We start from the raw sequence: 17,641 nt of genomic DNA on the forward strand, positions 1-17,641 counted from the left end.
GTATGTAAATAGACATTTTTGTTCATAAAAGCTTTGTTTACTAAATATACGTTTATTTCATTTTTGAGATCCTATTTCTTAGTTGCTTTTTTTTATTAAGAGGTATTTTAGGTATATTTATCGAAGACATCATTTATATCGATACAAGGATTAACATTTAGGATTTAACATTTATTTATAACGTCGAAACAAAAAAAATAGCTTACGATTTTAATGAGCAAAATGTTTGTTCTTAAATTTCTTCTTATTCTCCTTCTCCTTAATTTTCTTCTTCTTTCTTCTTCTTCTTCTTTTTCTTGTTCATTTAATTTCTTATAAGAAATTTTCGTATATGCAAGAATATGAAAGATCGTATCGATCGTATCGAAGGAAATAATCTTTATTTATTTATTTTCGACAAAGTGGCAGTAATTTAAGTCTATTCGATGGTTCAATCGATCAATTTGTCTATTTTCGTTCTTTTTTCTTTTTTTTTCTTTTTTCTTTTCTTTCTCTTTTCTTTTTTCACATATAACGTAGGAACCCTTTGACAAAATGGTCTTAACTTATGTGAATCTTATATATTGACATTTCTTGTATTCGCTTTTTTTCATTAGAATAAAAAGTTGCACATTGAAAATGTTGTACAAAAAATACTGTTATTACAATATTCTGTAAAGTACAATGATCCTCCTGAGATTTTATTTATATCGAAGAAGAGGAAAAAAAAAAAAGAGAGATAAAAAAGAAAAGAAAAAAGAAAAGAAAGTGATACAACTAATGCGACATTGTGCATTACATGGAACAATTAATGAGATATATGCAATATTTTTTTTTTGCTTTTTTTTTTTTTTTGTTTTTTTCACACGACGAACATTGAATACTCGATTTAAATATTTTCGATTACTATCTTTAATTTCGTTAATATCTTGAATTAAGAATGTTTACTTCGTTTCTTTATCTTTGACCGAACGATATTACTTTTTTCTTGTTAAATATTGCAAGCTCTGATTAAAATTTAATATTTAAAATAAAATTTAAATTTAATATTTTAAATAATATTACTTTTTCTCTTTTCGTAAATTTAAAATAAATAAGTACAGGATATTATTACATAAATACCATACGACGAAAATAATAATAGTAATATATATATATATATACATACATATATATATATATATCGGCTGGTAAAAAGTAAATTCATTTTTCTTTCATACAAACATTTTAATTATTATAATTAAATACTGTTCGGTCTGATCAGTCTCAACCCTTAACTATTGTAACAACAACCCGTATTGACATTTATGGAACTTTAATTACTGTAATATTATTAATTTTTTTTTTCATTATTATTATCGTTAGACTAATTATTTAATTAATCCTGCCATAATGTAATATATACGTTAAGGGCTAAGAGAACGATCGTACTTTTCAGTCCATTAAAATAAATTTCGAATGAGTGTATGTGTGTGTATATATATTTTGTTTCACAGACGTTGCCTTGTTAAACACTCGCCAACACGTCATAATCTGTTGGGAGAAGAACACGGTTAGTCATAATTAAAATGACATTATACAAAAAATTGTTTACTTTTATTTTTCTAAACGCCTAGCCAAGCAATATACATATATTTATATATATATATATATATATATATATATATATATATATATATATATTGTATGTATGCACGTATGTAAAAAACAAAAAAAGCTTTCTTTTAAATGATTTCGTATAATTTTTTTATATTACTTTACTTCATTTTCATCAAAAATAATTTATTCAAAAATATTATCGACAATTTTATCGTTTGGCTAAACCTTGAGAATTTTGAAGATTTTTGAGGGAAGCCCTGACAAATGTTTTGCACTCACATATAATATCGGAAATAATGATAAATCATCTCACTGGTAAAGAAAAAAAAAAGAAAAGAAACGAAAAAAAATTTCACTCTCACGAGATTGTTAATCATTAATAAGATGTTCAAATCGCAATTATAACGACAAGCATAATTTGTGTATTATGTATCATTTATAGAAAGTTTTGTTATATCATAGACATTGTTAACAACAACACATGCGACATTCGAGACGATAATTCCTACTATTAAATACGTACGCTTATACGTGAAAAGAAATTAGTATATATTATTAATATCGAAAAGGAAATATCGAGATTAATAACCGTAAATAAATAGAATTCTTTGATTCAAAAAAAAAAAAAAAGAAAAAAATAAATAAATTAAATAAATTATCGAGTTCGAGTTTAAAGAAGAAGAAAAAGAAATTAAATATAAAAATTCCTACAATATGATTCTCACTCTAATAATAATAATAATAATAATAATAATAATAATAATAATAATAATAATAATAATAACAATAATAACGAAGATCTTGAAAGATTTAAGAGAATGTTCAAACATTTTTCAATTTTCTTACGAAATAAACTGGAGAAAATGCTTTTTCTTTGATAAAAAAGAAAAACAAGAAAAAAGGGAGGAAAAAAAAAGAAAAGAAAAGAAAGGAATAAAAGAAAGAACAAACGCAGATTTTGTGAGTCAATAAAAAAAGGATCAATTAATAATTATAGTGTGCCTTTTAAAAATCGAAATCTGGATATTTTTTTTTTCTTTTTCTTTTTTCTTTTTCTCGTAGGAACTTCGTCACTCCGTGTAAATTACCTTTTATATTACATACATACATATATGTAGAGCTTTTTTCGTTCGGCTAGAGATTTTGAATAGAAAAGAAAGGAAAAGAAAAGAAGGAAAAAAGATATATTATAATAATAATAATAATAATAATAATAATAATAATAATAATAATAATAATAATAATAATAATAATAATAATAATAATAATAATAATAGGAAAGGAAGGTTAATAAACGAAATTGAGAGAATAGAAACCAACCAAAAAAAAAACAAAAAAAAAAAAAAAAGAAAAAGAAAAAGAAAAGAAAAAGAAAAGAAAAAAGATAGAAAGAAAGATAGAAAGATGGAAAACAAATCAAACCAAAAAATATACACCCATACCAAATATCGCAGAAAGAAAAAAAGAAATGCATCAGCGCAAAAGCGTGCACTTAGTTGTAATCACTTATCTTCAAAATCCAGGATCCTTGTTGGATTAGGAGGATTGGTTTTTATTAAATCGAGGATAAAAGGATTTGTTTTTTTTTTTTTTTGGACAGAATGTATATATCTCGTCTAATATATCTCTAATTTTTCCTTATTCACGATATTAGTCTCCGTACAAAATAAAATCACCGATGTGACCGATCTAAATTCGAAATGAAAATTAGATTTTTCCTATTGAAAATTCATACGAAATAGAATGCATTGTCAATTCAATTCTCAATGGTAATTTTCTTTTTTCTTTTCTTATTTTTTTATTTTTTTGTTTGTTTAGTTCCTTTCTCTTACAATACAAAATTTATAAAGTATTGTATTTTAATCGATCGATCAGTCCTTCATTTTATAAATTAATCGAATTAACATTAAATTTTATCGAATAAATTAATTTATTTTTTGCTTTTATATATATATATATATATATATATATATATATATATACATATATAAGCGAAAAAAATAAAATATATATATATATATACACGCATATATGCACGTATTATATGTATATATATTGTATACCGTATACATTAAAATTAATCGAAATTTTGATTATCGAATTTGTAAGACGTAATTTTTTATTATGTACAAACAACCGGTCCATGTACTTTCTCGAATTACTTTCAATTAGTTTAAAAAATAAAAAAGAACGATTTGAAGATACCGAATGAATTTGATCTCTTTTTTATTTTTTTTCTTTTTTTTTTTTGTTTTTTTTTTGTTTTTTTTTCTAATACTGTCAATGGGACGAAGGAGAACATAAAGGATATTAGAACGCACTACGACACCCGTTATATGGTTTTGTTAATATTTGTTCCTTGAAGAAACATTAACGCGTCTCTATCTCTCTCTCTCTCTCTCTTTCTCTCTCTCCCTCTCTCTCTCTCTCTCTCTCTCACTCTCATTTTCTCAGTCTCACTCTCACTCATTTGTGCAAGTTACATCATTATAAGAAGCACACACACATTGCCGTTTAATCACACGACAAAGAACGTCTCTTATGATTAGAAATACGTTCGAACAAATTGTGTACTGTTCTTTTTAACAAGAAAAAAATAAAAAAATAAGAAAAAAAAGAACAAAAAAAAAAAAAAGAAAAAAGAATGACGAATTTGGCAAATCAATCTTTCTCTCTCTCTCTCTCTCTCCCTTTCTCACTCACTTTTTCTCTCTCTCTCTCTCTCTCTCTCTCTCCCTCTCTTTTTTTTTTTACCATGACACAGTAATAATTTTACTACTGTAAATCTTAAAGTTTATTATGATACCCTTCAAATATCCACATCCGGTGAAATCCGCTACAGATGTTTTAAATCGTGGCGGATTTCTACAGTGACTCTGAAAAAGATTAATCATAGCTTCAGCGGCTTATATCATAGTTAATTACAATGAACGAATGAATTTCGTTGAGCGGTTTTCGTGATTTAGACGATGATGGATGAAAGAGAAAATGAAAAGGAAAAGAAAAAAACCCCAAAAAAAAAAAAAGAAAAAAAAACCAGAAAAGAAAAAGACAAAGAAATATTGATTTCAAGTGAACGAATATGATTGAGAATCTAAGCAAGATAACTTTGCTAAGATAAAAATTAGATATAAGAAATACTCGTAGCAACGAGAAAAAGTATTCTTAAAAGGTATGAGAAAGAAAAGAGCGATCAAAGAAAAAGAAAACAAAAACAAAAAAAAAGAAAAAATAAAACCAAACAAAACAAAAAAAAAAAGAATAGGAATAAAAAGGCAAACCTACGACGACATTTTGTCCAATTATTATAGATATAAATTCTACTATCTTCGTTGCAACGAGTATTAAATAAGCTTACAAATGCTTTAAAAATCGAGCTACAACCAAAAGCTTATTTTGTACTCTTCTCTTTTCCTTGTTAAATCACATTCTTTAAGCATCTTAACAATTATTATTACATTGGTTAATACAAATACGCATTAATACAACAACATTCCTCATCGATATGATCTACAAAATTGGATGAAATTGAAAAGAAAAGAAATAAGAAGAAAAGAAAAGAGTAGTAGAAGATAAAGAAAAAGATAAAGAAATAGAAAAAGAAAAAGATAAAAAAAATGGATTGAAATGTTATAACAAGCTACGTACGTGCACTTTACGTCCTAATAATCTAAACTACATTTTCATTCTTAACTAAATCCTACCAAATATCTGACACACGTAGCGTCACGTCGATACTTTCGTTCTCACTTGAGATTATTATTAAATTTCGATAATAAAAATATAAATAATCATTCTCTTTCGTTTCTACAACATTATGATATAAAACTAAATCATTGCTTTTTATTTTTATTTTTATTTTTTTTTTTCTCTCTCTCTTTTGAATTTTACGTATTATCTTTGGATGCGTGCTTTCGATCGAAATAAATTCTATTTAAATTAAATCTTAAGAAAATATTTGATAATACTTACTTGTCTGGTAGAACACGAGGACTGGCATAATCAACCGGCCAATCGTATAGATTTGGCAATGGACTATCATAATTGGCATCATACATTTTACTGACGATGAACTGTCGTTTATCCTTTGGCTCGGGATATTCACTGGCCAAGCCACCTATTAAAATACAATCGATCAATGTTATCCCCTTAATTAAGATTTATGAATAATTCGAAATAATTATAAGAACGTATATCGATCGTTCAATAATATACATTATTAATTGTTTATAAATCGTATAGAAAATAATTAAATAAATTATCGACGATAATTACTTACTCTTTGCATAAGCATAATTAGCTATTTTAACGGCAATATCGATTGAACATTCTCGGATAGTACTTAACGGTGGATATAAGCTACCCATTGCAAGATCTTCATCAGTTACATGATCGGCAATAGTTTGGGCAGAGATAAGGAATAAATCCTCGGTGATATGATGTACACCGGTTGCTATTACACCCAATGCAATTCCAGGGAAGATGTAAGCGTTGTTACCTTGGCCAGGTTTGTAAATCTTTCCATTGTGTTTAACTTCGCCAAACGGTGAACCAGAAGAGAATATACATCTACCCTATAAAACAAATAGAAATGTAATAAAAAAGGATTCATACCGATTGTTTAACTTACATCGGTATAATCGTAAGCCTGTTGAGCTGTACACTCGGCTTTACTGGTTGGATTGCTCAAGGCAAAGATCAATGGCCTTTCATTGTTCTTCGCCATTTCTTTTAAAACTTCAGGAGTAAATGCTCCAGCCGCTGCCGAGGCTCCTATTTAAATGATTCCACTTTAGAAAGAAATCGGCACGTGTTGTTTACGGGCTAAGGGTTACTTACCAATCAATACAGTTGGCTTTATTTCTTGCACAATCTCGATCAAAGATTTCGTTACTTTGTAATCCTTGGCATACCAAATTTTATGACCCTCGAGATTACCCTCCGGTCTATTTTTTACCAATAACCCATCTATATCCATCATCCAGATATTATTTCTAGCTTCATTCTCTGTACAACCATCAGCTTCCATGGCTTTTACACAAAGATCAGCTATACCTATTGCTGCCTATTTTGTTTTAGATTAAAGATAATGTCGAAATAAATTTTAAATTGAAATATTTGTTTACTTCATTTTGTTTGTATGTTTGTTTGTTTTTTTTTCTTTTTTTCTTTTAAAAAACAAAATCTTTGCCTACCTCACCGGCACCAAGAAAGACGAATTTATTCTCGGACATTTTCTTTTTCGTTATTCTTTTCGATGCAAGTATACCTGCAACTGCTACCGCAGCTGTTCCTTGAATGTCGTCATTGAAAGTGCAATACTTGTCACGATACTTGTCGAGAAAACGAAAAGCGTTATGATTTCCAAAGTCCTCGAACTGAAATGATCAATATTAATTAAATCAAATAAGAAATTAGATGTTATGTATATATATATATATATATATATATATATATATATATACATAAATAAATAAAAAATATATATTTATAAATTACTTGAATGAGAACGTTCTGTCCATATTTTTGAACGCATGCGGCCATAAATTCGTCGATCAATTCGTCATATTCAGCGCCTCGACTTCTCGGTTTATTCAAACCAATGTAATGAGGATCATCACGAAGTTGTTCATTATTAGTACCAACGTCTATAGTAATTGGCAAGCATTGATGTGGCTTAATACCAGCTAAAGCAGTATAAAGTGCCAATTTTCCAACTGGAATACCCATTCCGCATGCTCCAAGATCACCCAGACCTAAGATTCTCTCACCATCGGTAACGCAAATTGCACGTACCGCTTGTTCCGGCCTTTTAATTTAATAAGAAATATCATACGAAGTAATAATTATTATTGGCATCATTAATCCCATTTAATATTATAATAAATGATAAATGTAATATACCAACCAATTATTTAGAATTTCATAAATATGACCTTTGTCGTATATTGTTATGAATAATCCACGTGGTCGACGATAAATCACACCAAATTTCTGACAGGCTAATCCAACGGTTGGAGTATAAACGATTGGCATCATTTGTTCGATGTTTTCACTTAACAAACGAAAGAACAATCTTTCGTTTCTTTCCTATAGATATTATTCATAATTATTTATGTATTATTATCTCTCTCTCTCTCTCTCTCTCTCTCTCTCTCTCTCTCTCCCTCTCTCTCTCTCTCTCTCTCTCTCGTTTTATATATATATATTTTTTTTTTCTTTTTTTTTTTTTTTTTTTTTTTTTTTGATAAAATCTAATTAAATTTAATATCTATTATCTAACCTGCAATTCGACAAGGTAAAGATAACGATTCAAATCTTCGGTATATTTCATAACCGAGGCCTTGCATAATGCCAATTGTTCCTCTTGAGTCTTAAATCGTGGCGGTTGGAGACCATGAATTCCCAAGGATATTCTCTCCTTCAGTGTAAAAGCCAAGCCCTATTCGATGACATACACAATGAAATCAAATTTATAACTTCTGCGTAATCCTTATCAATCATAAATAAGTTCCCCTCGGCCACACTTTTGTGGCTTTGGACAATTACTCATGCCGTCTACAATGGTAATTTCAATAAGTACTCTTTTATCATAAGTAGAGTTATAAAACACATTTTGAAAGCTTGACAGCAGAAGTTTTACGATGTGGTTTTCTCTGTATCTTTCCCCTTTTTTTTTTCTTTTTTTCTTTATTTCACTATTTACGTGCGGTATCTATTTTCTATAAATAAAAAATAACAGAAGAAATTATTTCGAATATTGGTTCTTCGATTTTTCGTTGTTTTTTTTCTTTTTTTTTTTTTTTTTTTTATGAAGTAGACCCGAAACGGACTAATCAGATTAGCGTGTAATGTAATTAGATTATTCTCTAAATAAATAATAAAGTATAATGACTGTATTGAATATCATAGTATTTCGATTGTCACGAAAAGATCCTTATCAATTAAGCGGAAACATTGATACGTATCATTTAGAAATTTTACGATATATATATATATATTTTTTTTCTTTTTTTTTTTTTCTTTTTTAAATTATACCTTATTTAGACGAGGATCTCTGAGATGTCCAATACCCTTGACCATGTTTATAGGAACAACATCTCCAGAAACTTCGTGAATATCTCTCTGTTTGATGTCCTTTGCTGCAGGATGTGTAGGTGGTAATGCCCGCGCCCATGATCCTCCACAATTTCTGCCGCAGGTCGATCTAAAAAAAAAAAAAAACAAAGACAAAATAGAAGAAAGAAGAATTAAGAAGGAATAGGAAAAACCGAGAAAAGAAAAAAAAAAGAAAACAATACACAAAAATTATCAAAGGGTCAACATTCAAAAGTTAGAGTTCTAGAGCATCGATTATCACGTTTGATCATATAACATGTTATTATGTAACTGTGAGTCGTTCAAAAAAAAAAAACAAAAAAGAAAACAAAAAAAAAAGAAGAGAAAAACAATTGCAACGTGGGAAGAAACGTTTTTCATTTATGACGTCAAAATATTGTGTTAATGTCTAACAATTTGCCTGATGATTCATAATTCTTGTTCGTAATACAAATGAAATTAAATGGTAAGCAGGAAATATAATTGACGATAACGAGACGATTATTATATATATATAAATTGTATTAAATTCACGTGAATTAAATTATTTTCACGTGTTCTTTGAATATTTATTTCTAAAACGACAGCGTTAATCAACAAGTCACGATAGTATTAGTGCCCTCTTTGGCATCTTGCCGATATAACTGAGACCGTCGTCCGAAAATTCGTTACCAAATGATTATCTAGTATTTATATAATGATCATTAAGAATAATCGGTTAATAAACAAGATATATATATATATATATATATATATATATATATATATATATATATATAGGTTTGGATTTTAAAGAAAAGAAAAGAAAGAAAAAAAAAAATTACACAAGCGTGAAATGAGGGATATACGTAAATAGAATTTGTTAGTTGCAAAATGATTTTCCTCCCCTTTTTTCTTTTTTCGTTTTTTTTTGTTTTAAACAATATTTTTTTTACGACGAAAATACACTTACCTAAAAATATTATCTTCGATAATCGCAAAGTTTATCGTGATGAAATTCGAAAGAAAATTTATAAGATTTTTACATATTCGACATTGTTGACATATTAAATATGATAGAAATTTTTTACAATGTATCTTCTTATGTCGACCTTGAAACTTTCATTTCAATGATTATGTCAATTCTATCGGTCATTCGCTTATAACGTAATAACTCATGAACAAAACAAAAAAAAGATTTGCGTATCTTTGACTGTTTACAAAAAAAAAGGAAAAAAAAAAATAGAAAAAAAAAAAGAAAAAAACATATATACCTAATGTGAATATTCATTTTAATTAAGTGTGAAAATTTATTAAAAAAAAAAAAAAAAAAAAAAAAAAAAAGAAAAAAAATAATAATAATAAAAAAAAATAAAAAAAAATTGTCTTAATATCTTTTGTAATATATTACTTTGACGCATTATCATTCATTGATAGTAATGATGCCAAATAATATAAACGTTGTTTTTACGTGTTTACTCACTTTTCTAATGTATACAGACTAATATCGAATTTAAATGTCCTTTATATCTATTTTTAAAATAAAAAGACATTAAACTTGAATGAAAGGTGAATTGAGAAAGGTGAATTTATCGATTAAATAGTCCCGTCACATGACTTTTGACATTTCCAATATAATACAACGTTTCATAGTACAATAAGTATCAGAATTTATAACACATACATACACACACATACATATATATATATATATATGTCTGTATGCGTGTGGGTCTAAATGTATGTGTATTTTATCGTTTTGATGACTAATCTTCTCATTCCATCGAGCGATACGATAACGTTATAGGTAAAGTCGTCATATAATGTCGTCACTTAATAGCTTCATTAATGAGATATATACCGAGAAGTATGATGTATCGAACGAGTATAACGATGACTAATGACAATGAAAAAGAGGGGCCTGTCCGTTCGATGTAAAAGTGTCGGAGCATAAGTAAATTGGATTCTATCGTTCTACGAGAAAGATTGAAACGAGAGAAAGGAGTAAAAAAAAAAAAAAAGAAAAAAAAAGAAAAGAAAAAAAGAAAAAACAGACAAAAAACGTCTACGAAAAGAAAATATTAAAAAGTATTTTTATCGAGGAAAAAAAAACAAAAGAAAGAATAATAATTCATTGTTAGATTTTTTTTTTTCTTTTTATATATATATATATATATATACGTCCATATGTTTTTTTTTTTTTAATGTACATGTCGTAAAAGCTTTTTCCACACGAGATTAGAGATGTCTATTATTGTTATTCCCTGATGGCATATGGCCAGAATTTACGGAATCGTTCAATGTTAAATATGCTTATATAACTATTCATTTTCTAACACGACGTCGCGAAATATACACAAAGTGGAAAAACAAATTTCTTTCAAACGATAGATCTCTCATTTCGGGGAATTTAAATTGCTTTTCGTTTAATTTTCATCGGTTACGAGCCATTTCAAACAACTTTCTTATACATTATTATGTCACAATCATGTATATGTATACGTGCATGTCTTTCTCTCTCTCTCTCTCTTTCTCTTTCTCTTTCTGTGTATTATGTGTGTGTGTATGTGTGTGTATATAATCTCACTTTGAAGTGTTCGTATTACGAAAGTTGGCGTCACCCTTCCTGCAACAACGACCTTACACATTACGGTTTCCTTATTGACTTTATATAATTACTAATGTAATACAGATCGAATTCAATCGAGATTGAATTCATGCGATTTAATCTTGTAATTAAATGTTATGCCATCGTGTCAAACGCTTTTAACGTTCTTTAATCATTTTCTTATTTACATATATATATATATATATATATATATATATATGTATATATTGGTTACGCGATTAAAAATGAATTTCATCGAAGTTCTAATCTTATTAATATAAATTAAATTTAATTGATTAATATTATTATTATTATCTTAACATCAATATAATTAATATAAATAATAATAATAAATTTTAATTCTAAATAATAAATAAATATATATAAATATATATATATATATATATATATACATAAATAAGTAAATAAGTAAACAAATAAATCTAAGAAATTATCGAAGCGTAATCGAACGTGATCGAGTTAAAAATGATCCTACAAAAGTCATATAAAAGATGATAAAATTTATTGTGTAACATTGATACTCGTTGAATTATTCAAACTTACAGATTGAAACGTCCTTCGATCAATTTTCCCTTATATATAATCCTATTCATTGTAGCTTTAACTTGAATGAAATACTTCAATATCTTTTCTTTTTCCTTTTTTTATATATATGTATATACACACATATATATATATATTCTTTTATTTTTTTTTTATTAATAATTTAAACAGATATCACATCACTGATCGAGAAAGAGAAAAAAAGAGAGAGAGAGAGTGAGAGAGAGAGAGAGAGAGAGAGATAGAAAAAGAGAGAAAGAGAAAACACTTATAACAATTTATGTAGATCCATTCGATAGGAATGTTTCGAATAGAATGACGGTACGAGGCATATTATAAATTAAAACCGTATCATTAATTACACTTATAAAACGTTCCTATTATACCAACGTTTTTTTATTGTTTCAAAAAAAAACAATACCTTTGTCTTGATTCTATAGACAACAATTGTTAACGAACAGCACGTATAAATATAGAAAATGATTGTTCGATACTTACGTATCGGAAAAAGAAAAAAAAAAAAAAAAAAAAAAGAAAAAGATAAAGATAAAGAGAAAACCTTCATTCTTTATAAGTTTATTATCTATCGAAATATTGTGCGACATGTAACATTAAGTATCATATATTCTTATAAAACACGATATTTCGCTAGCATTGACATTAACTTTTAAAAGTCAGCAGAAATAATATGATACAGTAATCGTATATTTACTGATAAAAATGTAAATAGGAAACCAGTAAATGTTAAGGTTACGCATTTTGATTAATGCACAATGATATAACATATAGATAAACACACACACACATATATATATATATATATATGTATATATATAATGTTAATGTTAATTGAAATTTGATTTAAAATGTAATTTGATTTAAAATTTAATTAAGAAAAAAATATATGACATATGTTTGGAAGTCTCGTTTTATCATGAAATAATCTATTTCAAGTATTACGACGTATTGGTGATATGAAAATAATCTGAAAGATGTAAATCTATCATAGAACAATAAGCTCAACTTTTTTTCTTTGAAAAAAATTATTGACCATCTGTTCGATCTGATCGATCGTTCCTTGAAATTTTTTTGTAAAATTCGATTAATTATAAAACAAAAAGGAAAAATATAACAAAAAATTTTTTTCCTCTACCTCTCTCCCTCTCTCTCTCTCTCTCTCTCTCTCTCTCTTTTTCATTGTTTGCAACAATTAATATGTCTTATTTATAAATTAAAAAAAGAAAAAGAAAAAGAAAAAGGAAACAAAAATAGATTGATGAAGGAACATGGACGCGCGTTAAAGTTTTATCAAGCAATACCCTATCTACTTTAAACTGGTAACTAGGTAAAACCGATTCGAATATTTCTATATAGGTCGATTATACTTCGTCATTAGCTCTCTCATGCAACGAGGACACGAATACAAATGGTTAATATTACTTGTAGAGCTTTTAGATAAGAGTACGAGTTAGAAATAAAAAATTTTTCCTCTAATCAATAAGTAGAATTGTTAACGATTAATAAAATTTATTTTTTCTACACATTTCTTCTCTCTCTCTCTCTCTCTCTCTCTCTCTATCTATCTATCTATCTTTATCTATCTATCTCTTATATTTTTAAAGGAAGATAAAAAAAAAATGATTATTAACATAAACAAATACATATCTATTTCTTACGAAGTAACAAACGATTACGTTCGATGATAATTCGTTCAATTTCTTTTTAGAAAAATAAAAAAAAAAATATATATATATATGTATATGTATATGTATAACCATAATGTTAATTAATTTATAACGAGTTACTCTAAAAATTCTATCGGTCTTTCATTCGCACCTTCTTTATTAGTCGGTATGATCTTTTCATCGTCACGCGATTTTGTATCTATGTGTATAAATGTATGTATATATGTATATATGTATATATGCATTGTCGACCAGACAGGAAATATATGAAAGAGATCAAAAGAAAATAAGAAAAAGTCGAGGTGTTTGACCTCCTGAAAAATCGTCGGATTGAAGGAAAGACAAGAAAAGGAGACAAAAAGAAAAAAAAAACAAACAAAAAAAAGGAGAAATAGAAAGAAAAAAAAACAAAAAAGGAGGAAGAAGAAGAAGAAGAAGAAGAAAGAGAGAAATGATAACAAAAAGAAATTAAAAAAAAAAAAAAAAGAAAAAAAATAAAGAAAGAAAGAAATAAATAAAAAAATATTCTTTAAGCACTCTTTTAAAAAATCGTAAGAACATAGAGAGAGAGAGAGAGAAAGAGAGAGAGAGAGAAAGAGAGAAAGACAGGGAGAGAAAGAGATGAATAAATAGATTGAAAAAGAATAGAAATAAAGGGCGTTCCTCATGGATATTATTCTTTACAGAATAGACAAGCTTTGGCACTGTGCATAACGACAAAAGGAATCCTAAACCCGGCCTGGTATCGATCGGCGTATGCTCCGAGCGAACGTGCTCCTATTTTCAGCACCGCATTGCGGCAGAAGCGAGGTTAGCACGCTGATGATGTTTAACGACGTCGATGTCTCTCTTAAACCGATCAAATAATATATTTCTTCTATTAAACGTTCATAATCAAACTTATATCTATATAATTATTAAAATGCATTATGATATATCCTATATATTATAAATCCAAACACGTGTTCCGATCGTCATATTAAAATATATAAACATTATAAACATTATAATATATTGGCATCAAACAAGCGACATTGTACATTTTGAAAACGTTAAATCTTTCGACAGCTTCATTATTTTCGTAAAAATAATTAATAGATCGATTTTTCTATTCGTTACGAAAGATTCGAAGGCCACGTACGAGACAGAAGAAAACGGAGAAAGAGAGAGAGAGAGAGAGAGAGAGAAAGAGAAAGAGAAAGAGAAAGAGAGAAAGAAAAAGATAGAACGAAACTTTGAAAAAAGGATTATTTCTTGAATATACATAATATATATGTATATATATATATATATGAATGTGTAATGTGAGTTGAATGAATTTAATGTTAATTACTTACAATATAGACTTTTGCAGGACGAACATCTCGATGTCCTCGTGTATATCGTCCCCTTCACAGCTGATCGCCTCCCACCCAGTAGGATTGACGCGCGACTGCGCGTTTTTCGGCTACAAAAGCGCACCACACAGATATTGGCTTACTGTGCTGAAATAAACGTCGTTGTGTATGTTCTCTTGGCGCACCTTCCTTTAGCAGGTAAAAGCGCAAGCGCGAGATCTTCCTTTCCTTTCCTATCCTAATGGTTTCGTTGATATTCAAGTGACTTGTGCGCTCTCTTTCACTGCTCCTGACCGACTGAGTATATTGAAGTACGATACAGCGCGGTAGAGGGCGTCACGTGACGGCGTATGACAGGGAGGGGAGCGTCACGTGACGACGAATGACAGAGGGCGTCACGTGATCGCCGGTCACATGATCATCGGTCACGTGACCGCTCGTTCAATCGCGTACGCAATTATTCATTCAACTCGTTGCTAGTTCCCCACTACTCCCTTCGTCATCAACCCAGTCTTTCATTCAATATTTTTTTCTTTTTATCATTTTTCTACGTTTTTTCTTTTTCCTTTGGTTTTTTTTCTTTTCTTTTTCGTTTATTATTTTCTTCCTCATTATAATACAAGATTTTATTCTATGCAATGCATTTTAGAGAATTTGAAAAGTGAAATTTTTTATACTCGATATTTCTTTCCTTTTTATTTTCTTTTCCTTTTTTTTTACTTTTTCTCTGTTTTTTTTTTTTTTTGCAATGAATGTTATTAAAGCAAACGACGAAAGAAAAAAATGTATATGTACTTTTTACTATTAACGAAAGAGATTTCCTCGACACGAAACTAAACTTATCAGGCAATTGTCGGTTATTCCTGTTTTCCCCTAATTGCAAGATGAGATATAATTATACAGGGATAATAAAAATAACGTGCAAACTTGATCATTAAAGTCGAGGGAAGTTCATTTTAGCTTTGAATTGCGTAAATAAGTTTTTTATTTTTCGTTCAACATAAACGATTAACGACGAAACGAAAATGTTGACAAAGAATTTAATCAGAAAGAAAAAAAGAAGAGAAATGAAATAATACAGTGAACTTATTATTTCATATTTCGATCTTATTTAAATTAAGTCGACTATACAATTTTCTCTTCTTTCTCTCTCTCTCTCTCTTTCTCTATCTCTCTCTTTCTCTTCCCTCGAACAAGGTATTATTTCAAGCAAATTTCTGGCTAACGATCTTCCAACTGCGTGCTCACGAATAAAGCTTAGTTTCGAAAGCAATGAAATAGTTTAATGTTATTGAACACAATGCTTCGTCGTTAATTCGAATTGCTAATTGCAATCTTTAAAGTTATCATTTTAAAGATAATAAAAAAAAAAAAAAATAAAAGAAAAATTCTCTCGAGCAAAAGAGAAAGAGGGAGAGAGAGAGAGAGAAAGAGAGAGAGAGAGGGAAAGAAAGAGAAAAAGGGAGAAGGAAGAGAAAGAAAGAAATTGAAAAGAAATAAAAGAAAAACGATACTTGATAAATAATATAAGGGTTGTGACAGAAGAGAGAACAACCATATGTGTTAACGCAATCGTATATTGAATAATAATGAGAGGAACATAACGGCGGAGAGAGTATGTCGAGAAATGGAACGGATCGGATGCAGCGGAAAATCCGCCCATCGAGTTTTGTCATTTCATTAATCTTCTTTTTTTTTTTTTTTTTTTATTTTTATTTTTATATTTTCACGTCGAAGCATCGAAGATTGAGATTCATCGAGGATGGAGGTTTGATGGATACCGAAAAGGTTGGTGATATTCTTTTTTTCGTTTTCCTTCTTCGTCTTCTTCTTCTTTTTCTTCTTTCTTATTTTTTCTTTTTTTTTCTTTTTATTACTTGTCCCTTTTTTTTTTCTTTTTTTTATCTTTCGTTCATCCTTCCTTCCGTTTTTTTTCTCTTCTTTCTTTCCTTCTTTCTTTCTTTGGCTGTGAGGAGATAGAGAAGGGTTGAAGAGAGAGAAACGATGAAATCGCATCCATCTTTTTTTTTTTTTTTTACAGTTTCGATTAACTTATCATGTACGAGACGAGCGAGGCAAGAGCCTCAAAACAGAATAAGAAAATATATCCAGCCGGGAGAATGGCGGATATCGTGGCCATCGTTCCTCCGTCTTTTTCGAAAATTAATCTCAATTCTTTTTTCTTTCTTTCTATCTTTCTTTCTTTTACTTCTTTTTATTATTATTATTATTATTATTATTATTATTGTTGTTATTGTTGTAATTATTATTATTATTATTATTATTATTATTATTATTATTATTATTATATTTTTTTAATAATAATAATAATCGTTATTATTATTCTCTTCTTTTTTTTCTTTATTTTTTTTTCTTTTTTTTTTTTTTAACGGAGCAAAATGGCCACGTTCGCTTTCGGATAGTTTTCAATCGTAGGAGAACGTTTCGAGGGCGCCTTAGGCGCGACACATTTTTGACAATTCGCAGGTCCCATTAATTAATGTATCGATGATTTTTTTTTTTTCCTTCAATAATTTAAAGAATTTCTCTTTAAAGATTTCCTCTATTTTTTTTTCTGTATTTTTTTTCTTTTTATTTCTTTTTTTTCTTCCCCTACCTTCCTTCCTTCCTTCCTTCCTTCTCTCGTCGGATTCAGGAACTTGCTGCGCTAGGCCGCCCCTGAACTACCTACAATCTAATCGCTCTGAGCATATTTGCTTTGTTAACCCTTCAAAGACCGATTTTAATTAGACATTAATAAATCCAATTAACGAACCGATAATTAATAATAA

The 17,641-nt window shown here is 28.3% G+C and overlaps 1 protein-coding gene across 4 annotated transcripts; it reads right to left on the bottom strand.

Annotated features, from left to right (window-relative positions):
* Nucleotides 1-128: 128 nt before the first annotated feature.
* On the bottom strand, nucleotides 129-15,150 carry LOC118444168 (NADP-dependent malic enzyme). 4 transcript variants are annotated; one of them, XM_085660864.1, is made up of 12 exons: nucleotides 11,828-11,951; nucleotides 8,617-8,785; nucleotides 7,862-8,020; nucleotides 7,487-7,668; nucleotides 7,078-7,387; nucleotides 6,774-6,956; nucleotides 6,418-6,643; nucleotides 6,209-6,351; nucleotides 5,858-6,152; nucleotides 5,551-5,695; nucleotides 4,385-4,454; nucleotides 129-1,512 (listed from the first exon to the last, which is right to left on the bottom strand). In XM_085660864.1, exons 1-11 carry the CDS (start codon nucleotides 11,875-11,877, stop codon nucleotides 4,415-4,417), a joined length of 1,902 nt encoding a protein of 633 aa, XP_085516990.1. In that variant the 5' UTR covers nucleotides 11,878-11,951; the 3' UTR covers nucleotides 129-1,512; nucleotides 4,385-4,414. The 4 variants fall into 4 exon arrangements, with proteins under 4 accessions (XP_085516990.1, XP_035728067.1, XP_035728065.1 ...); XM_035872174.2 differs by lacking the exon at nucleotides 4,385-4,454 and having other exon boundaries at nucleotides 11,828-11,950; XM_035872172.2 differs by lacking the exon at nucleotides 129-1,512 and having other exon boundaries at nucleotides 3,634-4,454.
* Between the last annotated feature and the right edge of the window lie 2,491 nt (nucleotides 15,151-17,641).

Source organism: Vespa mandarinia, chromosome 13 (genome assembly GCF_050613455.1).
Source record: "Vespa mandarinia isolate Hongniang chromosome 13, ASM5061345v1, whole genome shotgun sequence".
NCBI classification, from domain to species: domain Eukaryota; kingdom Metazoa; phylum Arthropoda; class Insecta; order Hymenoptera; family Vespidae; genus Vespa; species Vespa mandarinia.

What these genes read in the sequence shown, in the direction of transcription:
- LOC118444168 (XM_085660864.1), bottom strand. Translation starts at nt 11,877, where the DNA reads ATGAATAGGATTATATATAAGGGAAAATTGATCGAAGGACGTTTCAAT. An exon ending in AGGCTTACGATTATACCGAT is followed by an intron (nt 6,153 to 6,208) that starts GTAAGTTAAACA and finishes TTTGTTTTATAG; the next exon opens with GGTAGATGTATATTCTCTTC. An exon ending in CCTCGTGTTCTACCAGACAA is followed by an intron (nt 4,455 to 5,550) that starts GTAAGTATTATC and finishes AATCTTTTTCAG; the next exon opens with AGTCACTGTAGAAATCCGCC.